General features: G+C 41.2%; 1 protein-coding gene across 12 annotated transcripts in view; it reads left to right on the plus strand.

Annotated features, from left to right (window-relative positions):
- The window catches only part of Cdc42bpa (CDC42 binding protein kinase alpha), a 199,608-nt gene that overhangs the window by 45,186 nt on the left and 137,235 nt on the right, over positions 1-17,187 (plus strand). For all 12 annotated transcript variants that reach the window (XM_090341545.1, XM_090341546.1, XM_090341544.1 and 9 more), the window contains 2 exons: positions 7,106-7,201; positions 10,295-10,443. In XM_090341545.1, coding sequence (XP_090197671.1) covers positions 7,106-7,201; positions 10,295-10,443 — 245 coding nt within the window. The remainder of the gene's footprint in view (positions 1-7,105; positions 7,202-10,294; positions 10,444-17,187) is intronic.

The following is a 17,187-nucleotide window of genomic DNA, read 5'->3' on the forward strand; positions in this document are numbered from 1 at the left end:
AGTATATCTGAAGCATGAGAACGACTTAATAGCTAGATATTTGTGGAGAGAATCACTTTGATTTACTTTGAGTTTGTATGTGTAGATTTGTGGAGCTTAGGGGTAGAAGTGAAGATGTAACGAGACAAAGCTGACTGATGAAGTAACTGCTGAGTCAAGTGGTTTCCTGGGGGAGCAGTGATAAGTCTCCTTTTGTATGCTTGGTATTTTTTGAGCTTATAAGTTGTTACTAAGTAGGTCATATATACATACAGGAGTTACAGTTACATGAGTCAGGTAATGCACTTGGTATTTTATATCAGTTCATTATATAATTTTTAGGGCGTTTTTTTTTTTTTTTTGCCAGTCCTGGGCTTGGGCTCAGGGCCTGAGCACTGTCCCTGGATTTTCTCAAGGCTAGAGCTCTACCACTTGAGCCACAGTACCACTTCTGGTATGTGGTACCGAGGAATCGAACCCAGGTCTTCGTGCATGCTAGGCAAGCACTCTACCACTAGGCCAAACTCCAGGTCATGGTCATTTTTTTTTTTACTGAATTTTTTGCAGTTTTATTTAGTTTGGAGTCATTCATCAAATGAAGCGATGGTTAAAGTCAAGCTAGAATGTGTACAGAGTTTCATAGAACTGCCATAGTAAGGTAGAGCTAGGAGAAGGGAGTCTTCTTCCCTCTAGCAGCCGTCATGTCTCTGCTACATCGTCAGCCACAAAGCTTAACTATGGGTCTATGGACTTATGTAGATATAGAGGTGTTGTGAGAGAGGATACTGAAGAGAGATCTTGTGAGAGAGGATACTGAAGAGAGATCTTGAGAGAGGATACTGAAGAGAGATCTTGTGAGAGAGGATACTGAAGAGAGATCTTGTGAGAGAGGATACTGAAGAGAGATCTTGTGAGAGAGGATACTGAAGAGAGATCTTGTGAGAGGGGATACTGAAGAGAGATCTTGTGAGAGGGGATACTGAAGAGAGATCTTGTGAGAGGATACTGAAGAGAGATCTTGTGAGAGGGGATACTGAAGAGAGATCTTGTGAGAGAGGATACTGAAGAGAGATCTTGTGAGAGGGGATACTGAAGAGAGATCTTGTGAGAGGGGATACTGAAGAGAGATCTTGTGAGAGGATACTGAAGAGAGATGTTGTGAGAGGGGATACTGAAGAGAGATCTTGTGAGAGGATACTGAAGAGAGATCTTGTGATAGGATACTGAAGAGAGATCTTGAGAGAGGATACTGAAGAGAGATCTTGTGAGAGTGGATAATGAAGAGAGATCTTGTGAGAGAGGATACTGAAGAGAGATCTTGTGAGAGAGGATACTGAAGAGAGATCTTGTGAGAGGATACTGAAGAGAGATGTTGTGAGAGAGGATACTGAAGAGAGATGTTGTGAGAGAGGATACTGAAGAGAGATCTTGTGAGAGGATACTGAAGAGAGATCTTGTGAGAGGATACTGAAGAGAGATCTTGTGAGAGGGGATACTGAAGAGAGATCTTGTGAGAGGGGATACTGAAGAGAGATCCTGTGAGAGGGGATACTGAAGAGAGATCTTGTGAGAGGGGATACTGAAGAGAGATCCTGTGAGAGGGGATACTGAAGAGAGATCTTGTGAGAGGGGATACTGAAGAGAGATCTTGTGAGAGGATACTGAAGAGAGATCTTGTGAGAGGATACTGAAGAGAGATCTTGTGAGAGGGGATACTGAAGAGAGATCTTGTGAGAGGATACTGAAGAGAGATCTTGTGAGAGGATACTGAAGAGAGATCTTGTGAGAGGATACTGAAGAGAGATCCTGTGAGAGGGGATACTGAAGAGAGATGTTGTGAGAGAGGATACTGAAGAGAGATCTTGTGAGAAGGGATACTGAAGAGAGATGTTGTGAGAGAGGATACTGAAGAGAGATGTTGTGAGAGAGGATACTGAAGAGAGATCTTGTGAGAGGATACTGAAGAGAGATCTTGTGAGGGGCGATACTGAAGAGAGATCTTGTGAGAGGGGATACTGAAGAGAGATGTTGTGAGAGAGGATACTGAAGAGAGATGTTGTGAGAGAGGATACTGAAGAGAGATCTTGTGAGAGGATACTGAAGAGAGATCTTGTGAGGGGCGATACTGAAGAGAGATCTTGTGAGAGGGGATACTGAAGATCTTGTGAGAGGATACTGAAGAGAGATCTTGTGAGAGGATACTGAAGAGAGATCTTGTGAGAAGGGATACTGAAGAGAGATCTTGTGAGAGGGGATACTGAAGAGAGATCTTGTGAGAGAGGATACTGAAGAGAGATCTTGTGAGAGAGGATACTGAAGAGAGATTTTGTGAGAGGGGATACTGAAGAGAGATCTTGAGAGGGGATACTGAAGAGAGATCTTGTGAGAGGGGATACTGAAGAGAGATCTTGAGAGGGGATACTGAAGAGAGATCTTGTGAGAGGATACTGAAGAGAGATCTTGTGAGAGAGGATACTGAAGAGAGATGTTGTGAGAGAGGATACTGAAGAGAGATCTTGTGAGAGGGGATACTGAAGAGAGATCTTGTGAGAGAGGATACTGAAGAGAGATCTTGTGAGAGGATACTGAAGAGAGATCTTGTGAGAGAGGATACTGAAGAGAGATGTTGTGAGAGTAGATAATGAAGAGAGATGTTGTGAGAGGGGATACTGAAGAGAGATCTTGAGAGGGGATACTGAAGAGAGATCTTGAGAGGGGATACTGAAGAGAGATCTTGTGAGAGGATACTGAAGAGAGATCTTGTGAGAGGATACTGAAGAGAGCTTGTGAGAGGATACTGAAGAGAGATGTTGTGAGAGGGGATACTGAAGAGAGATCTTGTGAGAGGGGATACTGAAGAGAGATCTTGTGAGAGGGGATACTGAAGAGAGATGTTGTGAGAGGGGATACTGAAGAGAGATGTTGTGAGAGGGGATACTGAAGAGAGATCTTGTGAGAGAGGATACTGAAGAGAGATGTTGTGAGAGAGGATACTGAAGAGAGATCTTGTGAGAGGGGATACTGAAGAGAGATGTTGTGAGAGTGGATAATGAAGAGAGATCTTGTGAGAGAGGATACTGAAGAGAGATCTTGAGAGGGGATACTGAAGAGAGATCTTGTGAGAGAGGATACTGAAGAGAGATCTTGTGAGAGGGGATACTGAAGAGAGATCTTGTGAGAGAGGATACTGAAGAGAGATCTTGTGAGAGAGGATACTGAAGAGAGATCTTGTGAGAGGGGATACTGAAGAGAGATCTTGAGAGGGGATACTGAAGAGAGATCTTGTGAGAGAGGATACTGAAGAGAGATCTTGAGAGGGGATACTGAAGAGAGATCTTGTGAGAAAGGATACTGAAGAGAGATGTTGTGAGAGAGGATACTGAAGAGAGATGTTGTGAGAGAGGATACTGAAGAGAGATGTTGTGAGAGGGGATACTGAAGAATCCCTAGTGATGGGAGCAGCAGTGCTCAGTCCTTGACTGGCAAAAAAAAAATATTGATCACATGGAAGTGGTGTTGTGGGTGCAGGGGTAGGGCGGTCGGTAGCCTTGAGCTGAAGAGCTCAGGGAGAAGATCCAGGCCCAGAGTTCAAACCCCACGAGTGACAAAAAAAAAAAAGGTTTAAAAAGAAAAAGAAATATTCATCACATGACAGCCAGTTAAAAGTCTAATAATGCCAAGTACAGTTGAAATATCAAGAAAGGAGATGGTTTCTTATCCTGAGGTGGGAGTTTATTGATGAATATGTAGGAAAATGTTGGGGGCCGAGTAATGCCATGTCTAATAACTTTGTGCTGAGACAAAGCAAGGCACAAGAGGCAGGGCGCAAGACTTGATTACCATTGGTTACAAATGTGTGATTGTTGATCACTCTCTGCTGGGACCTAGAGTGAGGGTATATTAGCTGGAGGGACTGCCTCAGGGGGAGTTTTATTGGAGAGAGAGATTTTCCTGCCTTTATGAAGCTGCATGGCGTCTCTGTTCGTGCTCTGGGGAAAGAAGGCTGAGTGTGGGAGGATAGTGGGTCTTTCCTGTTGTGGCTCATGCTGGTTGGGGCGTGTTTTTACCCATCCCTCCTACTAGTAGAGAGGGACCGGGGAAGAAGAACCCCAACATACTTGCGCCCAAAGTGGGGCTCAAAATGGGGCACGAAAGGAGAGTTGAGCCAAGTGAGAGATACATGGGGAAGGGACTGAAGGGCCAGGGAAACCTGAAAGGAAAATAATGCAAAGAAAAAGAAAAGGAGGGACTGAAAGGCCAGGGAAACCTGAAGGGAAAATGCAGGCTGAAATTGTTCACAGGGAAAAAGAAAAAGACAGGGAGGAAGAGAAAAAGAACAAAGGTGATAAACAAGAGAAAGGGAAGCAACTGTCTACAAAAGTCAAAGAAGTAAGAAAAACTCAAAGACTGAAAAACCAGAGAAACCTGAAAGGAAAATACAAAGAAAAACCCATAAAAAAAGGCAAAAGATAAAAAAAACCATAAAAAAGGCAAAAGGAAAGAAAAACCAAAAAACTCCCAAAGCTAAGAGAAAAAAGGCAAAGAAGTTGCAGCTGTGTCAAAGCAGAGAGGCAAACACAGCAGAAGCAGCTAGGTGTTTTAACAGTAAAAGATTTTAATAGTCATTTCCAGTCCGCCTCCGAAGCGCAGGTCACTTCTGCATGGTAGGGAAACTGAGGAACCTCGAGGAGGGTGAGGCAGTAATCATTCCCAGATCACCTCCGAAGTGCAGGTCACTTTGGCATGGTAGGGAGGAACCTCGTGGGAGTCTCCAACCAGAGTGGTATAAGGGTGAGGCAATTTTAGAATAGAACTTGAATGGGTTCAGACTGGAACAACCGATATTTTAGAATAGAACCGAATGGGTTCAGACCAGAATGACCGATATTAATTTTGCGCGAGTATGAATGTGTGTGTGAATAGGTGTGAGTGAACATGTTCAATTGATAAATTTATACTTGAAAAAGGCAATTGGGTAAATCTAAGTCTAAACTATGTGGCAACTTATATGGGAGTAAACAGTTTAAGAACAGGTGAAAAGTGCAGAGAGCTTGGAAAAATACTTAAGAGAAAGAATTAAGTGGTAGTGATTTAGAAAGTCTGTGCTCGGATGCAGAATTGCAAAATAGGGAGCCACCGCCCATAGTTGAAAACAGTTGGTAGTCTTTGTTTTTTCTATTGGTTTCAATAATATTTTCTTAGTTAATGTTGAAATGTTTCCCTGTTTTCTCTGGCTGTTGTAGTCAGAGCCCCTCAGTATATACCAGTGACTGTACAGGCAGAGGGGAATGCTTTCCCGCTCATCAGTAAAGGAGACTTGGGTGTTTTCCTGGCCCTGGTGGTGGCCATTGCCACATCTGTAGCTGCCGTTACTGCCACGAATATTTCCCTTGCCACTGTGGTTCCTACAGAGAATGCTTTGAATAAGCCATTAATCATATTGCTTGCCTACAAAGTCAACGCAGAAAGTGAATGCTAATGCGACAGGCATCTGCTCCCATGGAAATAGGTGCATCCCCTCAGGTCTGATTTGCTTAAATGGATGGCTGGTAGCCTATCAACCTAAGACAGGAGCCAAGTAAAAAGGACTTGGTGATCCCAGGTAAGAAGACGAGCGAGCTTGGAGACACCTAGGACAGACACAGTCGATCTGATAAGATGGAAGCCCCACATACCCTAGGTTTTGTCTTTTTTTCTAAAATAAAAACGGGGAAGCTGTTGGGGGCCGAGTAACGCCATGTCTAATAACTTTCTGCAGAGACAAGGCAAGGTGCAAGAGGCAGGGCGCAAGACTTGATTACCATTGGTTACAAATGTGTTGTTGTTTATCACTCTCTGCTGGGACCTAGAGTGAGGGTATATTAGCTGGAGGGACTGCCTCAGGGGGGCGTTTATTGGAGAGAGAGATTTTTCTGCCTTGATGAAGCTGCGTGGTGTCTCTGTTCGTGCTCCAGGGAAAGAAGGCTGAGTGCGGGAGGACAGTGGGTCTTTCCTCTTGCGACTCGTGCTGGTCGGGGCGTGTTTTTCCCTATCCCTCCTACTAGTAGAGAGGGACCGGGGAAGAAGGACCCCGACAGGAAAAGGAGATTCTGTCTGTTTTTGATGCTGGTCCTGGGGCTTGAACTCCAGGCCTTCGTACTTTCCTCTCCTTTAGCTTTTTTTTTTTTTTTTTTAAATGGCCAGTCCTGGGTTGTGAACACTGTCCTTTGGCTTTCTCAAGGCTAGAGCTCTACCACTTGAGTCACAGTCCGATTTCCAGCTTTTTTTATGTGTGTGGCACTGAGGAATCGAACCCAGGTCTTTGTGCATGCTAGGGAAGCACTGTACCACTAGGCCACACTCCTGGCCCTCCTTTATACTTGAGGTGGATGCTGTAAACTTGAGCCCCAAGTCCATATCTAGCATTTTAGTGATTCTTATGAATGTTTTGGCCTCAACTGGTTTCCAACCTTGATTCTCACATCTCACCTTTCTGAGTAGCTAGAATTACAGGTGTGAGCTTCTGGAACCTAGCTTTACTTCTACTTTACTAAGTGCATATTATACAGAAGTTTATAACTTGTACATGTATTTATTGTAACATTGTAGTAAAACCAAACTGGAAATAACTTACTGTGAATTGGGCTTGAGTAAATAAATTCTGTACATAGAAACAATAGAATAACATAATAATTACGAAAGGAAAAGTCATTGCTGAGTAAAAAGGTAACCAATTTGCAAAAGGATGGATAAAATTATAGCATTTATGTAAAATTCAGAACAACCCCTTCTGCTGTTTTTGGACATATGTAATGTGTATGGGCAAAGACTATTCACTGCCTTCTCACTATTGGAAAACCAGAAAGATATGAAATAAAATTAGATAAGGAACAGGAAATGCAGTGAAATGTGAACATTTACATTACCTGGATGGTGAGTTAGTTATGCTGTACATTCTTCTGGTTGTTCTGAATTTCAACAGTCTTTTTAATATAAAATATTTTCTTAAGGAATTCGAGCTACTTCCTATTTTGTGCTTTGAGTGTTGAGTGGTTAGTACTTAGTCCTGATTGTGCTTTGGTTCCAAAACGGAAACGTGGCGTATAGCTAGGTGAGCCTTGTACAGGGTCTTGTTCTTTTCTTTCAGACCGCGTGTTTCCGGGAGGAGAGGGATGTGCTGGTGAACGGGGACAGTCAGTGGATCACTGCTCTGCACTATGCCTTCCAGGATGACAACAACTTGGTAAGATGCTTCACCAGCCTCTTTGTCCTCACTCATTTCTTCATTGGAATTTAGAATTATCTAAGGTATCATTTAAATGTAAACTTGTAAATGAGCAAAACACCTGCATTCACAGAGGACAAATTGTTGTACAGTTGATATGAGATCCCCCCTGGGGGGGGAGGGATTCAGTACCTTTCATTGTAATCACTTAATGCTCCCCACCCCCTTCTGCAGACATTGGTTTGAGGTTAGAGCCTCTTGCATGCTGGGTTTGCTAGACTGGCTCTTTACCATTTGAACCATACATCCAGTTCTGATTTTTGCTGGTAAGTTTGAAGACTTAATTGCATATACTTTTCTACTGAAACTGGCTTTGAATCATGATCTTACAGATCTCAATGTTCAGAGCAGTTAGGGAGGATGAGCATGAGACTCAACAAACAATTCAAAACTAAATTTAAAGTGGTTAAATCACTTGGGTGATTGGGTAAGTTCTGTAGAAGACTGTTCTGGACTTTCCAAGATCTTCCCAGTTTATTTTATTCATGTTCTGCTTTTTAAAATTATACTTAGTTTTTAAAATGGCTTTGTGCCGCATTAAGTGGAGCTAAATTTATATTGCCATCATGAACTACTCTCACAAAAGTTAGGGAAGAGCTAAGGGGAAAATCAAAATTTTAGCAGTTTTACCAATTGAGAATAAATAAGAATGAAAAGAAAAACCAAGATAACAGACTAAAGGTTAAGTAGTTTTACATCTGTTACAATCACTATGCGTCTTCTTAAACATGCTATTCAGAGCTATTCATTTTTTGACCCCAGGCTTTATTTCCAGGTTTATTCCTTCCCTCCCCCTTCCCTCCCCCTTCCCTCCCCCTTCCCTCCCCCTTCCCTCCCCCTTCCCTCCCCCTTCCCTCCCCCTTCCCTCCCCCTTCCCTCCCCCTCCCTCCCCCTCCCTCCCCCTCCCCCTCCCTCCCCCTCCCTCCCCCTCCCTCTCCCTCCCTCTCCCTCCCTCTCCCTCCCTCTCCCTCCCTCTCCCTCCCTCTCCCCCCCTCTCCCTCTCCCTCTCTCTCTCTCTCTCTCTCTCCCTCTCCCTCCCTCTCTTCCTCCCTTCCCTCTCCCCCCATGTACATATTTATGTACTGAGGTTCTGCTTCAGGGCATATACTAAAAACAAGGGTGCAAAGAATAATGGGACATTTAAATTCATTTGCTAAATATTGCATCGGTTGGGCACTACTCTAGATCTGAAAAAAGGTACATGAGGAAAGGCAAAAAAAAAAAAAAGTCTTTTAAAGAGTTATATACATATGAGAGCACCAGCTGTTAACTGTAGAATCAAGTTAGTATTTTGGTGGGATCTCTGAGATTGGCAGTGTTAAATCATGGGGCATTTAGATTTAAAATTTTAATAGATAGTAGTAAATACAACAAGTAAACCATATGATAGGGAAAGTTTTCCGAATTTTCAAGGCATGAGGTCAGTTTCTTTGGTTTTTTGGTGTTACTGTAGTTTGAACTCAGGTTCTTTTTTTTTTTTTTTTTTTTTTTTGCCAGTCATGGGGCTTGAACTCAGGGCCTTAGCACTGCTCTTGGACTTTTCTCAAGGCTAGAGCTCACCACTTGACCCTCAGCACCACTTCTGGCTTTTTTCTATGTATGTGGTACTGAGGAATTGAACCCGGGTCTTTGTGCATGCTAGGCAAGCACTCTACCACTAGGCCAAACTCCCAGTCCCTTTTTCTTTTTTTTTTTTTCCTGGCCAGTCGTGGGGCTAGAACTCAGAGCCTGGGCCCTGAGCCTTTTTTGTTCAAGGTTAGCCCTCTGCCACTTTTCTTTTTCTGTGTATGTGGTATTGAGGAATCAATTCCAGGGCTGCATGTTGGGAAAGCACTCTACCACTAGGCCACACTCCCAGCCCAGAACTCAGGTTCTGACAAATGATCTATCCCAAGACCTAAACCCAGGTTTTTGTTTTTGTCAGACTCTACATTCCTTTTGCCTTGGAACTCAATCATCCTACTTTTGTTTTTTGTGTAGTTGGGATTACAAGTGTATATCATGACACCTGGCTTGTTTTGTTGCTTTGTTTTGTTTTTAAGCCAGTCCTGGGCTTGAACTCAGGACCTGCACACTGTCCTTGAGCTTTCTCAAGGCTAGCACTCTACCACTTGAGCCACAGCACCACTTCTGTCTTTTTTTGCATATGTGGTACTGAGGATTCAAACCAGGGCTTTGTGCATGATAGGTGAGCACTTTACTACTAGGCCACACTCCTGGCCAGGTTTATTCTTTGAAACAGAGTATTTTTTTCCCCCAGGCTGCTCTCAAACTATGACCCCCCCCCCTCCTTTCCTTACCTCCCAAGTAGCTGTAATTACAAGGTGTGAGCCACTATGCTTGGCTTCAAGCGTCTTTAAATTGTTATCTCAGTCAGTGATAACCATTCTGTAATAGCAATCACTGTAATGCCAGTGATGTTTAAGTGCCTTCTATTTACTGACCTTCATGTTAAGTGCTACATATGCAAATACCACATGTATCATGATGGCCTTATGGTTTTGAGACAAACACTCCTGCCTTGAGACACATGGTCCATATGTAAAATTAGCTAGCTTCTGTTAACATATACTTGAGAAGAAATTTATTTTGATATTTATTTCAATCAGAGTCCTGTTACTCAGAAATGTGTAGAGAACCAAATAGTTGAAATAGGTGCTTTCTGTGTCATAGTAGTTTCCAGGTTCTTAACCAAAAATGGTTAGTGGTCAAGGTGAAATAAGGAAACTGCAATGATAGGGATAATGAACATGATCTTTGATTTTGATACTTTCCAATACAAGGGCTCTCCTACACTCGAGTTATTTTTCTGAGAGTTGACACATTTAGTCCTCTATGAATTGTTGACAAAGCTATGTTCCATCATAGGTGATAACAAAAATAATTCTGCTCTCCTAACTAGTTTTACATTTTAAAACTGCTATGTGAAATTTAAAAGGCAAGACTTTATAGCATAGTAACTACTATATCTGGCCTAGTCCTGTTTGATCTTGGAGTATACTCAATGTTACTTTTTTGCCATTATTTTTAAAGTACATTTTGTGTTCACAGTACTTGGTTATGGATTATTATGTTGGTGGAGATTTACTTACTCTACTCAGCAAGTTTGAGGACAGATTACCTGAAGATATGGCTCGATTCTACTTGGCTGAGATGGTAATAGCCATTGACTCAGTACATCAGCTGCATTACGTCCACAGGTAGGTCAGTCCTTGCTGGCATCTGCTTGGAGGCTACCATGGTGTATCTAGAAACATAGCTGTTTTTCTATCAAGTAAATTAATGATAGCCTTACATTTCTCATCCAAAATATTTTAAAATGGTTATAATTATTTTGTCTCTTATTTAATTATGTATTGGCATTACTGAACTGATGTGGTTGTTTATGTGGTGTACAGTATGGATACACAAATTCCCATCCAGTCAGAATTCGCATAGGGATGTCCCCCTCCCCTTTTTTTGTCAGTTGTAGGGCTTGAACTCAGGGATTGGGCATTGTCCCCGAGCCTCTTTGTGCTCAAGGCTAGTGCTCTACCGTTTGAGCCACAGCACCACTTCTGGTTTTAAGTGGTTAATTGGAGATAAGAGTCTCATGGGCACTTTTCTGCTGGGGCTGGCTTCGAACTGTTATTGGGCTAGAACTTTCCTTGTAAATTAAAGAAAAGAGGCTGGTATCTCTGTGGATTTACATACACATATGTAACCACATACTAAAGTGGTCACAAAGACCTTGAAAACAACCAGGTCCATGGAAGGAAACAGAAAGAAGGCCAAGGAAACAAAGTACACAAAGAGGGACCACTAAGTTTAGTATTAGATCATCATTTAACATTATGTTTTATTATTATCTTAATATACATACATCATTTAAATACACAGAAGACAGAACAAAGTATTAATGTTATAAAAGTATGTCCATCCTCCCCTGATACTTTCATTCAAATGCTTGTATCTTACTCTGTGTTTGTTTAAATACTATTTGGGAATTTGTGAAATATTTTTCTTTTTTTTTTTTTTTTTTTTTTTTTTTTTGTTGGTCGTGGGACTTGAACTCTGGGCCTGGTTGCTATCCCTGAGCCCTTCAGCTCAAGGCTACTGCCCTACAACTTGAGCTACTGCACCACTTCGGGTTTTCTGGTGGTTAATTGGAGATAAAGAGTCTCACAGACTTTCCTGCCCGGGCTGACTTTGAACTGTAATCTCAGATCTCAGCCTCCTGAGTAGCTAGGATTATAGGCATGAACCACTGGCACCTGGCTGAAATATTTCTTTTCAGTAATTTGATAACTTCGATTTTAGACTTTGCAATAAGTGCACTTAAATTTTCAGCTGGAAGCTTGAATGCCATCACTTCTACTTTTCATTTTCTGAATAGACAGTTTACACTTTTGTGGTGTGACTTTTAAATCATTTATTGGCTGAAATATAGAATTTGAAAGCAGAGGTTATTTCTAATGACTTAACATTAGCATGTGTTATGTCTGACTCCGGTCAGTTGAAGTTTCTGTCAGTGTTGGGTCTTGGTAAGGTAAATCTTAATTGTAGGTTGGAACTATCTGAGTCATTTCTAAACATGTTAATTAACCTCAGCAATAGACTTGGTAGTTTAGATAATCAGTTATTACTTCAGAACTACTAGTAGTACATGTAAGATGCAGAATCCTTCTAGGAGAACAAAAAAAGTAAATTTGGGCCAAGAGTTTGGCCTACTGGTACAGTGCTTGCTTAGTATGCAGGAGGACCCAGGTTCGATTCCTCAGGACCACATACATAGAAAAAGCTGGAGGTGGTGCTGTGGCTCAAGTGGTGGAGTGCTAGCCTTGAGAAAGCCCAAGGGCTTCCCAGCACAACATAGATATTCTGTGAAGAAACTGCTAATGTTGACCTGGTTTCCAGTATTAAGATCTGGAGCTAGGTGTCTGTGCTCAGGGTTTCCCCTTGATCCCACACCGTCTTCAAACCGAAAGGATCTCAGTTGAAACGTCTCACTGTAATTGAGAAGGTTCATTACTATTTGATATAATGCTTTTTCATAGAGAATGATATTTTAAAGTACGTAATGCTTTAAAATTATGGATTAGAGAGAAATGTGTATGTTATATAAATCCACAGAAATACCAGTTTCTTTTCTTTAGTTTACATGTCTATTATAAAAGGAAAATTTCTTTTTTTTTTTTTTTTTTTTTTTGCTAGTCGTGGGGCCTGAACTCGGCCTGGGCACTGTCCTTGGAAACTTTTTGCACAAGGGCAGCGCTCTGCCACTTGAGCCACAGCATCTCTTCCAGCTTTTTCTTTTTATATATATATATATATATTTATTGTAATTAATAAAAGGGTTACATGATATTTGCCACATAGAAGGTGCATTACTTCACATACATTGATACCCTTTCACATGTCTTGGTACCCATTACCCTCCCCCCACCCACCACCCACTCCCCATATTGGTTTTCCCCCCTTCCCTATCAAGTTTCAGATAACCAAATACAAATAAATTCAATATATCAGATAACAAAGTGAGATACTGTAACAATATGAGATACCCAAGGGACAGCAAAGGAGATGAGGGATAACATAGTACATTAAGGACAACAATCATTCGTTATATGGGTTTTGTTTCAATATCCTGGAGGTCTTTTCAATTAGCTTCACACTATATGGCCTTATGTATCAAGGTTTTGCTCTATTGCAGATCTCTGCTAGTAGAGCCCAAGGTTTCTACTGATTATGACAAATGAGGGAAACCTTTGAGCCTAAGTCTTCCAGCTTTTTCTATGTATGTGATATGAAGGAATGGAACCCAGGGCTTTGTGCATGTGAGATGAGCACTCTACCACTAGGCTATGCTCCCAGCCCCCAAATTCTATTTTTTATGTAATGTTTTTAGTGCAAATATATTTCCATATAGAGAAATAATGGTAGGAAACAATTTTAGAAATGGAGGCCTTAGTTGGCGTGGTGGCTCACACCTGTAACCCTAGCTACTCAGGAGGCTGAGATCTGAGGATTGCAGTTCAAAGCCAGCCCAGGCACTAATGTGAGACTCTTCTCTCCAATTAACTGCTAGAAAACTGGAAGTGGTGCTGTGGCTCAAGGAGTAGGGCAGTAGCCTTGAGCTGAAATGCTCAGGGACAGCACCCAGGGCCCACAAAACTGAAAAAGAAAAAAGAGAGTCCTTATTTATTTAATAATTTATTTTTGCCATCCTGCGGCTTGAACTCAGGGCCTCACAACATCACTTGACTTTTTTTTGCTCAAGGTTGTTCTACCACTTGAGCCACATCTGTTTCTGACTTTTTGCTAATTATTTGGAGATAACAGCCTCACAGACTTTCTGACTAGACTAGCTTTGAACCTGATCCTCAGATCTAAGGTTCCTGAATAGCGAGGATTATGGGCGTTCAACCACTAGCAGCTTGTTCCTTCTGTATTTTAAATCCTTCCAATGAAGTTTTTAAAAATAATTTAAAATCGTGAATTTCTCTTAATAGCTGTCCTCATAAAAGCACTAGTTAGTATCCTTACTACTTCTCTTGAGTGTGACATTTGCACATTACTGCTTCCTAAAGCTTTTTTTTACCTTAGGAGGAAAGACCTCCAGTTTTTTTGTGTGTGTAATTCATCATAGGTGTTCAGTGCATATCATTAAAATTATTGTGATATTTAATTATAAATTGTTTTAAAATACTAGCATTAGTTGAAATAGTTGTATACTATACAACTATTGGTATATTCTAGGTACATACAACCATTGTTGCAATGTATTCAAGTGCATTTTCATTATTTCAGAAAGAAAGCTCATTCTTGAGCAAGGATTTTGGCCTAGTGTTAGAGTGCTTGCCTAGAATGCATGAAGATCCAGGTTCGATTCCTTGGTACCACATACGTAGAAAAAAGCTGGAAATGGTGCTGAGGCCCAAGTGGTGAAGTTATAGCCTTGAGAAAATCCAAGGACAGTGCTCAGGCCCTGAGCTTAAGCCCAAGACTGGCAAAAAAAAAAAAAAAATCTCATTCTTTTTTTCTCACTTATCTATCATCATGCTCTACTAGCTCTAAGCAGCCATTAGGTCAACAATTAACTTGACTGTTGGTACAACTAGAACACTAAAATTTTGCATAGTTTATAGCACAACTAAAAATATACACGCTTTGATGTTCAGAACATATAGAGTAACCTGAGATTAATCTATCAGAGAATCATGATTCAACTCAGGAGAAAACAGTCAACCAGTAGAAATTCTATAATGACACTGGTGTGAGAATTATTAGATAAAGGAACTTGCACTCCATTTAAAAATCCTTGGAGTATAGAAAATACATTTGAAATGATAGAAAGTCTCAGCAGTGAAAGAGCAATTTATGAACCAGTTAGGAAATTAAGTTTGAGAATAGGGTTTTGAATGCAGATGTGCTGAAAGGTTCAGAAGAAAGAGGTATAAACCAGTGAACTTGATCACAAGATGAATAGAGATTATTAAGAGCCCCAGAGTTTGTATATGTGGAGATGAATTTATAAAATAGAAGTTGCAGCAGCATAAGACTAATGTCTAGGAAGCCTCACCTAGCATGTCATAACTGAAGTTTGGGATTCCCTGGTAAAGAAGTTTCAGGAGTAGCAAGAACAACATTTTGTCTTTGAAGGAAAAATCGCTGATTGTTCTGAGTACCCAATTTTAAGATCCAATAGACAATGGAGTAGGCTGGGTGTAGTGACACTCTTCTAATCTCAGCTTTTGGAAAATGAGGCAGGAAGGTGTTGTGTTTGAGGCCAGCCTGGAGGAAAATTCCAGGCCAGACTGTAGAACATCGTGAAACCTTGTTTCAAAAACCAAGTCACAAAGGACAATGCTGTAGTCTTACTGAAAAGCACAGAAGCATCCACTCAGAATTCTGTAACTAGTACGAGTTTTTTTCTCTAATGAAGTAGAGAGAAAAAGAAGTTTCTAGAGTTAGCTAACTCCTAAACTATTCACTGCTCTTGTCCTTTCTTACAAGAAATGATCAATAATTAGATGTTGTAGCTCACATCTGTAATTCTTGAATATAGGAGGCAAAAAAACCCTAGTGAGACCCTATCTTCAAGAATAGGCCAAGTATAGTAAGGCATGCCTGCACTCCCAGCTACAGAGGAGGCATAGATAGGATCATCTTTGTTGAAGGCCAGTCTGGGAAAAATGTCTGGTACTGTATTAGAAAAATAAAGCAAAAAGGATTGGAGGATGCATGGTTCGAGTAGAATGCTTGTCTAGCAGGTATGAGATCCTGAGTTCAAAACATAGTACTGAAAAAAAGTTTGCCTGACAACAAAAAAAAATGCTCACAGCACAATCCAGAATATAGAGAAATGATATAGATGTATTTCTGGATTTCTGGGAAAGAAAAGTGAGTCATAAATGGTAAAAATTTCAAGTACTCATATTTTCCTCTTAAGTTCTTTGAAATATGTAAAACAAAGGTGGTTGAAATACTCAGGGAATGAAAATACAGTGTGTATGACATAACTGTGACATCATGGACAAAGGGATTAACAAGTCCTCCTATACCTTTTGTCTTTAAATCAAAGAAGGCAAGTGGCTTATATGGAGAAGAAAAGTTGTGTCATTAAACCTCATTGTGAATCAGCTTTATGACAACATGGTGCCTCAGAAATTTGACTTCATATCATAAACTTCACTTTCTGTAAGCATTTACTACTATCAAGCTCTACCACCTGTTCATTCTCTAGTGCCTTAGGATGCTTTGTGTTTCACTCAGAATTTAGTTGTTTTGTTTTGTGGAATACTATATATTTGAGCCATCATTAATCATTATTCCAATTCTATTTTTAATGAAGGCACACTACAGATTGAATGTGAAATGCTCCCCACAAGACCATATGTTGAATGCTTAGACCCCAGCTAGTAGCACTGTTTAGGAAGGTTCTAGAAGCATTGGGAGGTAGGGCCTAGCTGGAAGAAGGTGTGCCTCTCATGGTTGTATGTATCCTGCCCCCACCATTCCATCCTCATTCCTTGTGTCCTGTCCATCATGACATAAACAACCTTTCCTGGAATTATCTTGCCATGCTGTTGCTCTGCCTGAGTATGGGGTCCAATCTACCACAGACTGGACTCTAATCCATGACCCCAAATGAGTCCTTCTTTCCTAAGTTATTTCTGTCAGGCACTGTCACAGTGATGAGAAAAGTTAAATAAAAAGCACCTTTGACTTTTAAGTTCAAGGACGTGACAAATGGTCCTCAAATAAAATCTCTTGGACTACACTCTCATCTAGACTGATGCTACATGCCCCCACCCCACCCCCATCAAGAGGAGTGAGCACTTCAGCTTGAACTTGGGTAAATCTGTCACTTGCTCAAGTAGGATGGATGAGAGAACCTAGAACCCCTAAGACAACCTTCCTGTTCTAGGAGCCTAGTTACTGTGGGGAGAGAACAGAACAAAGACCCACAGCCCTGGCTAATGACAGGCAGCACAAACTGGCTAGTTGTACAAGTGAACTACCTTCACCGTGCATCTTTTCGACCCAAGGATAAGGAGACAGATAGGCCCTGCTTAGTCCTATTCAAATTGCAGTTTCATGAGGAAAACTGATTATTGTTGTTTTTATGTTTGGAGTGTATAGTGTACTGACATGTGCTGCCTTCTCTTTCAGTGAAGGGCTTTGCTCAGGTCTCAGCAGACTAGTCCCATCAGCTCCATCAAAGTGATGCAGAAAGCCTCTTCATAGCTAGGTACCAGTGGCTCACACCTGTAATCCTAATTACTACTCAGAAGGAGGAAATCTGAGGATCGCAGCTTGAAGCCAGCTGGGAAAGGAAAGTCTGTGAAACTCATCTCCAATTAATCACTAGAAAGCGGGAAGTGCAGCTATGGCTCAAGTGGGAAAGCACTAGCCTTGAGCAAAATTGCTCAGGGACAGTGCCAAGGCCCTGACCTGAGTTC

The sequence above is a fragment of the Megascapheus bottae genome, chromosome 10 (genome assembly GCF_031878675.1).
Source record: "Megascapheus bottae isolate mThoBot1 chromosome 10, mThoBot2.hap1, whole genome shotgun sequence".
Taxonomy (NCBI): domain Eukaryota; kingdom Metazoa; phylum Chordata; class Mammalia; order Rodentia; family Geomyidae; genus Megascapheus; species Megascapheus bottae.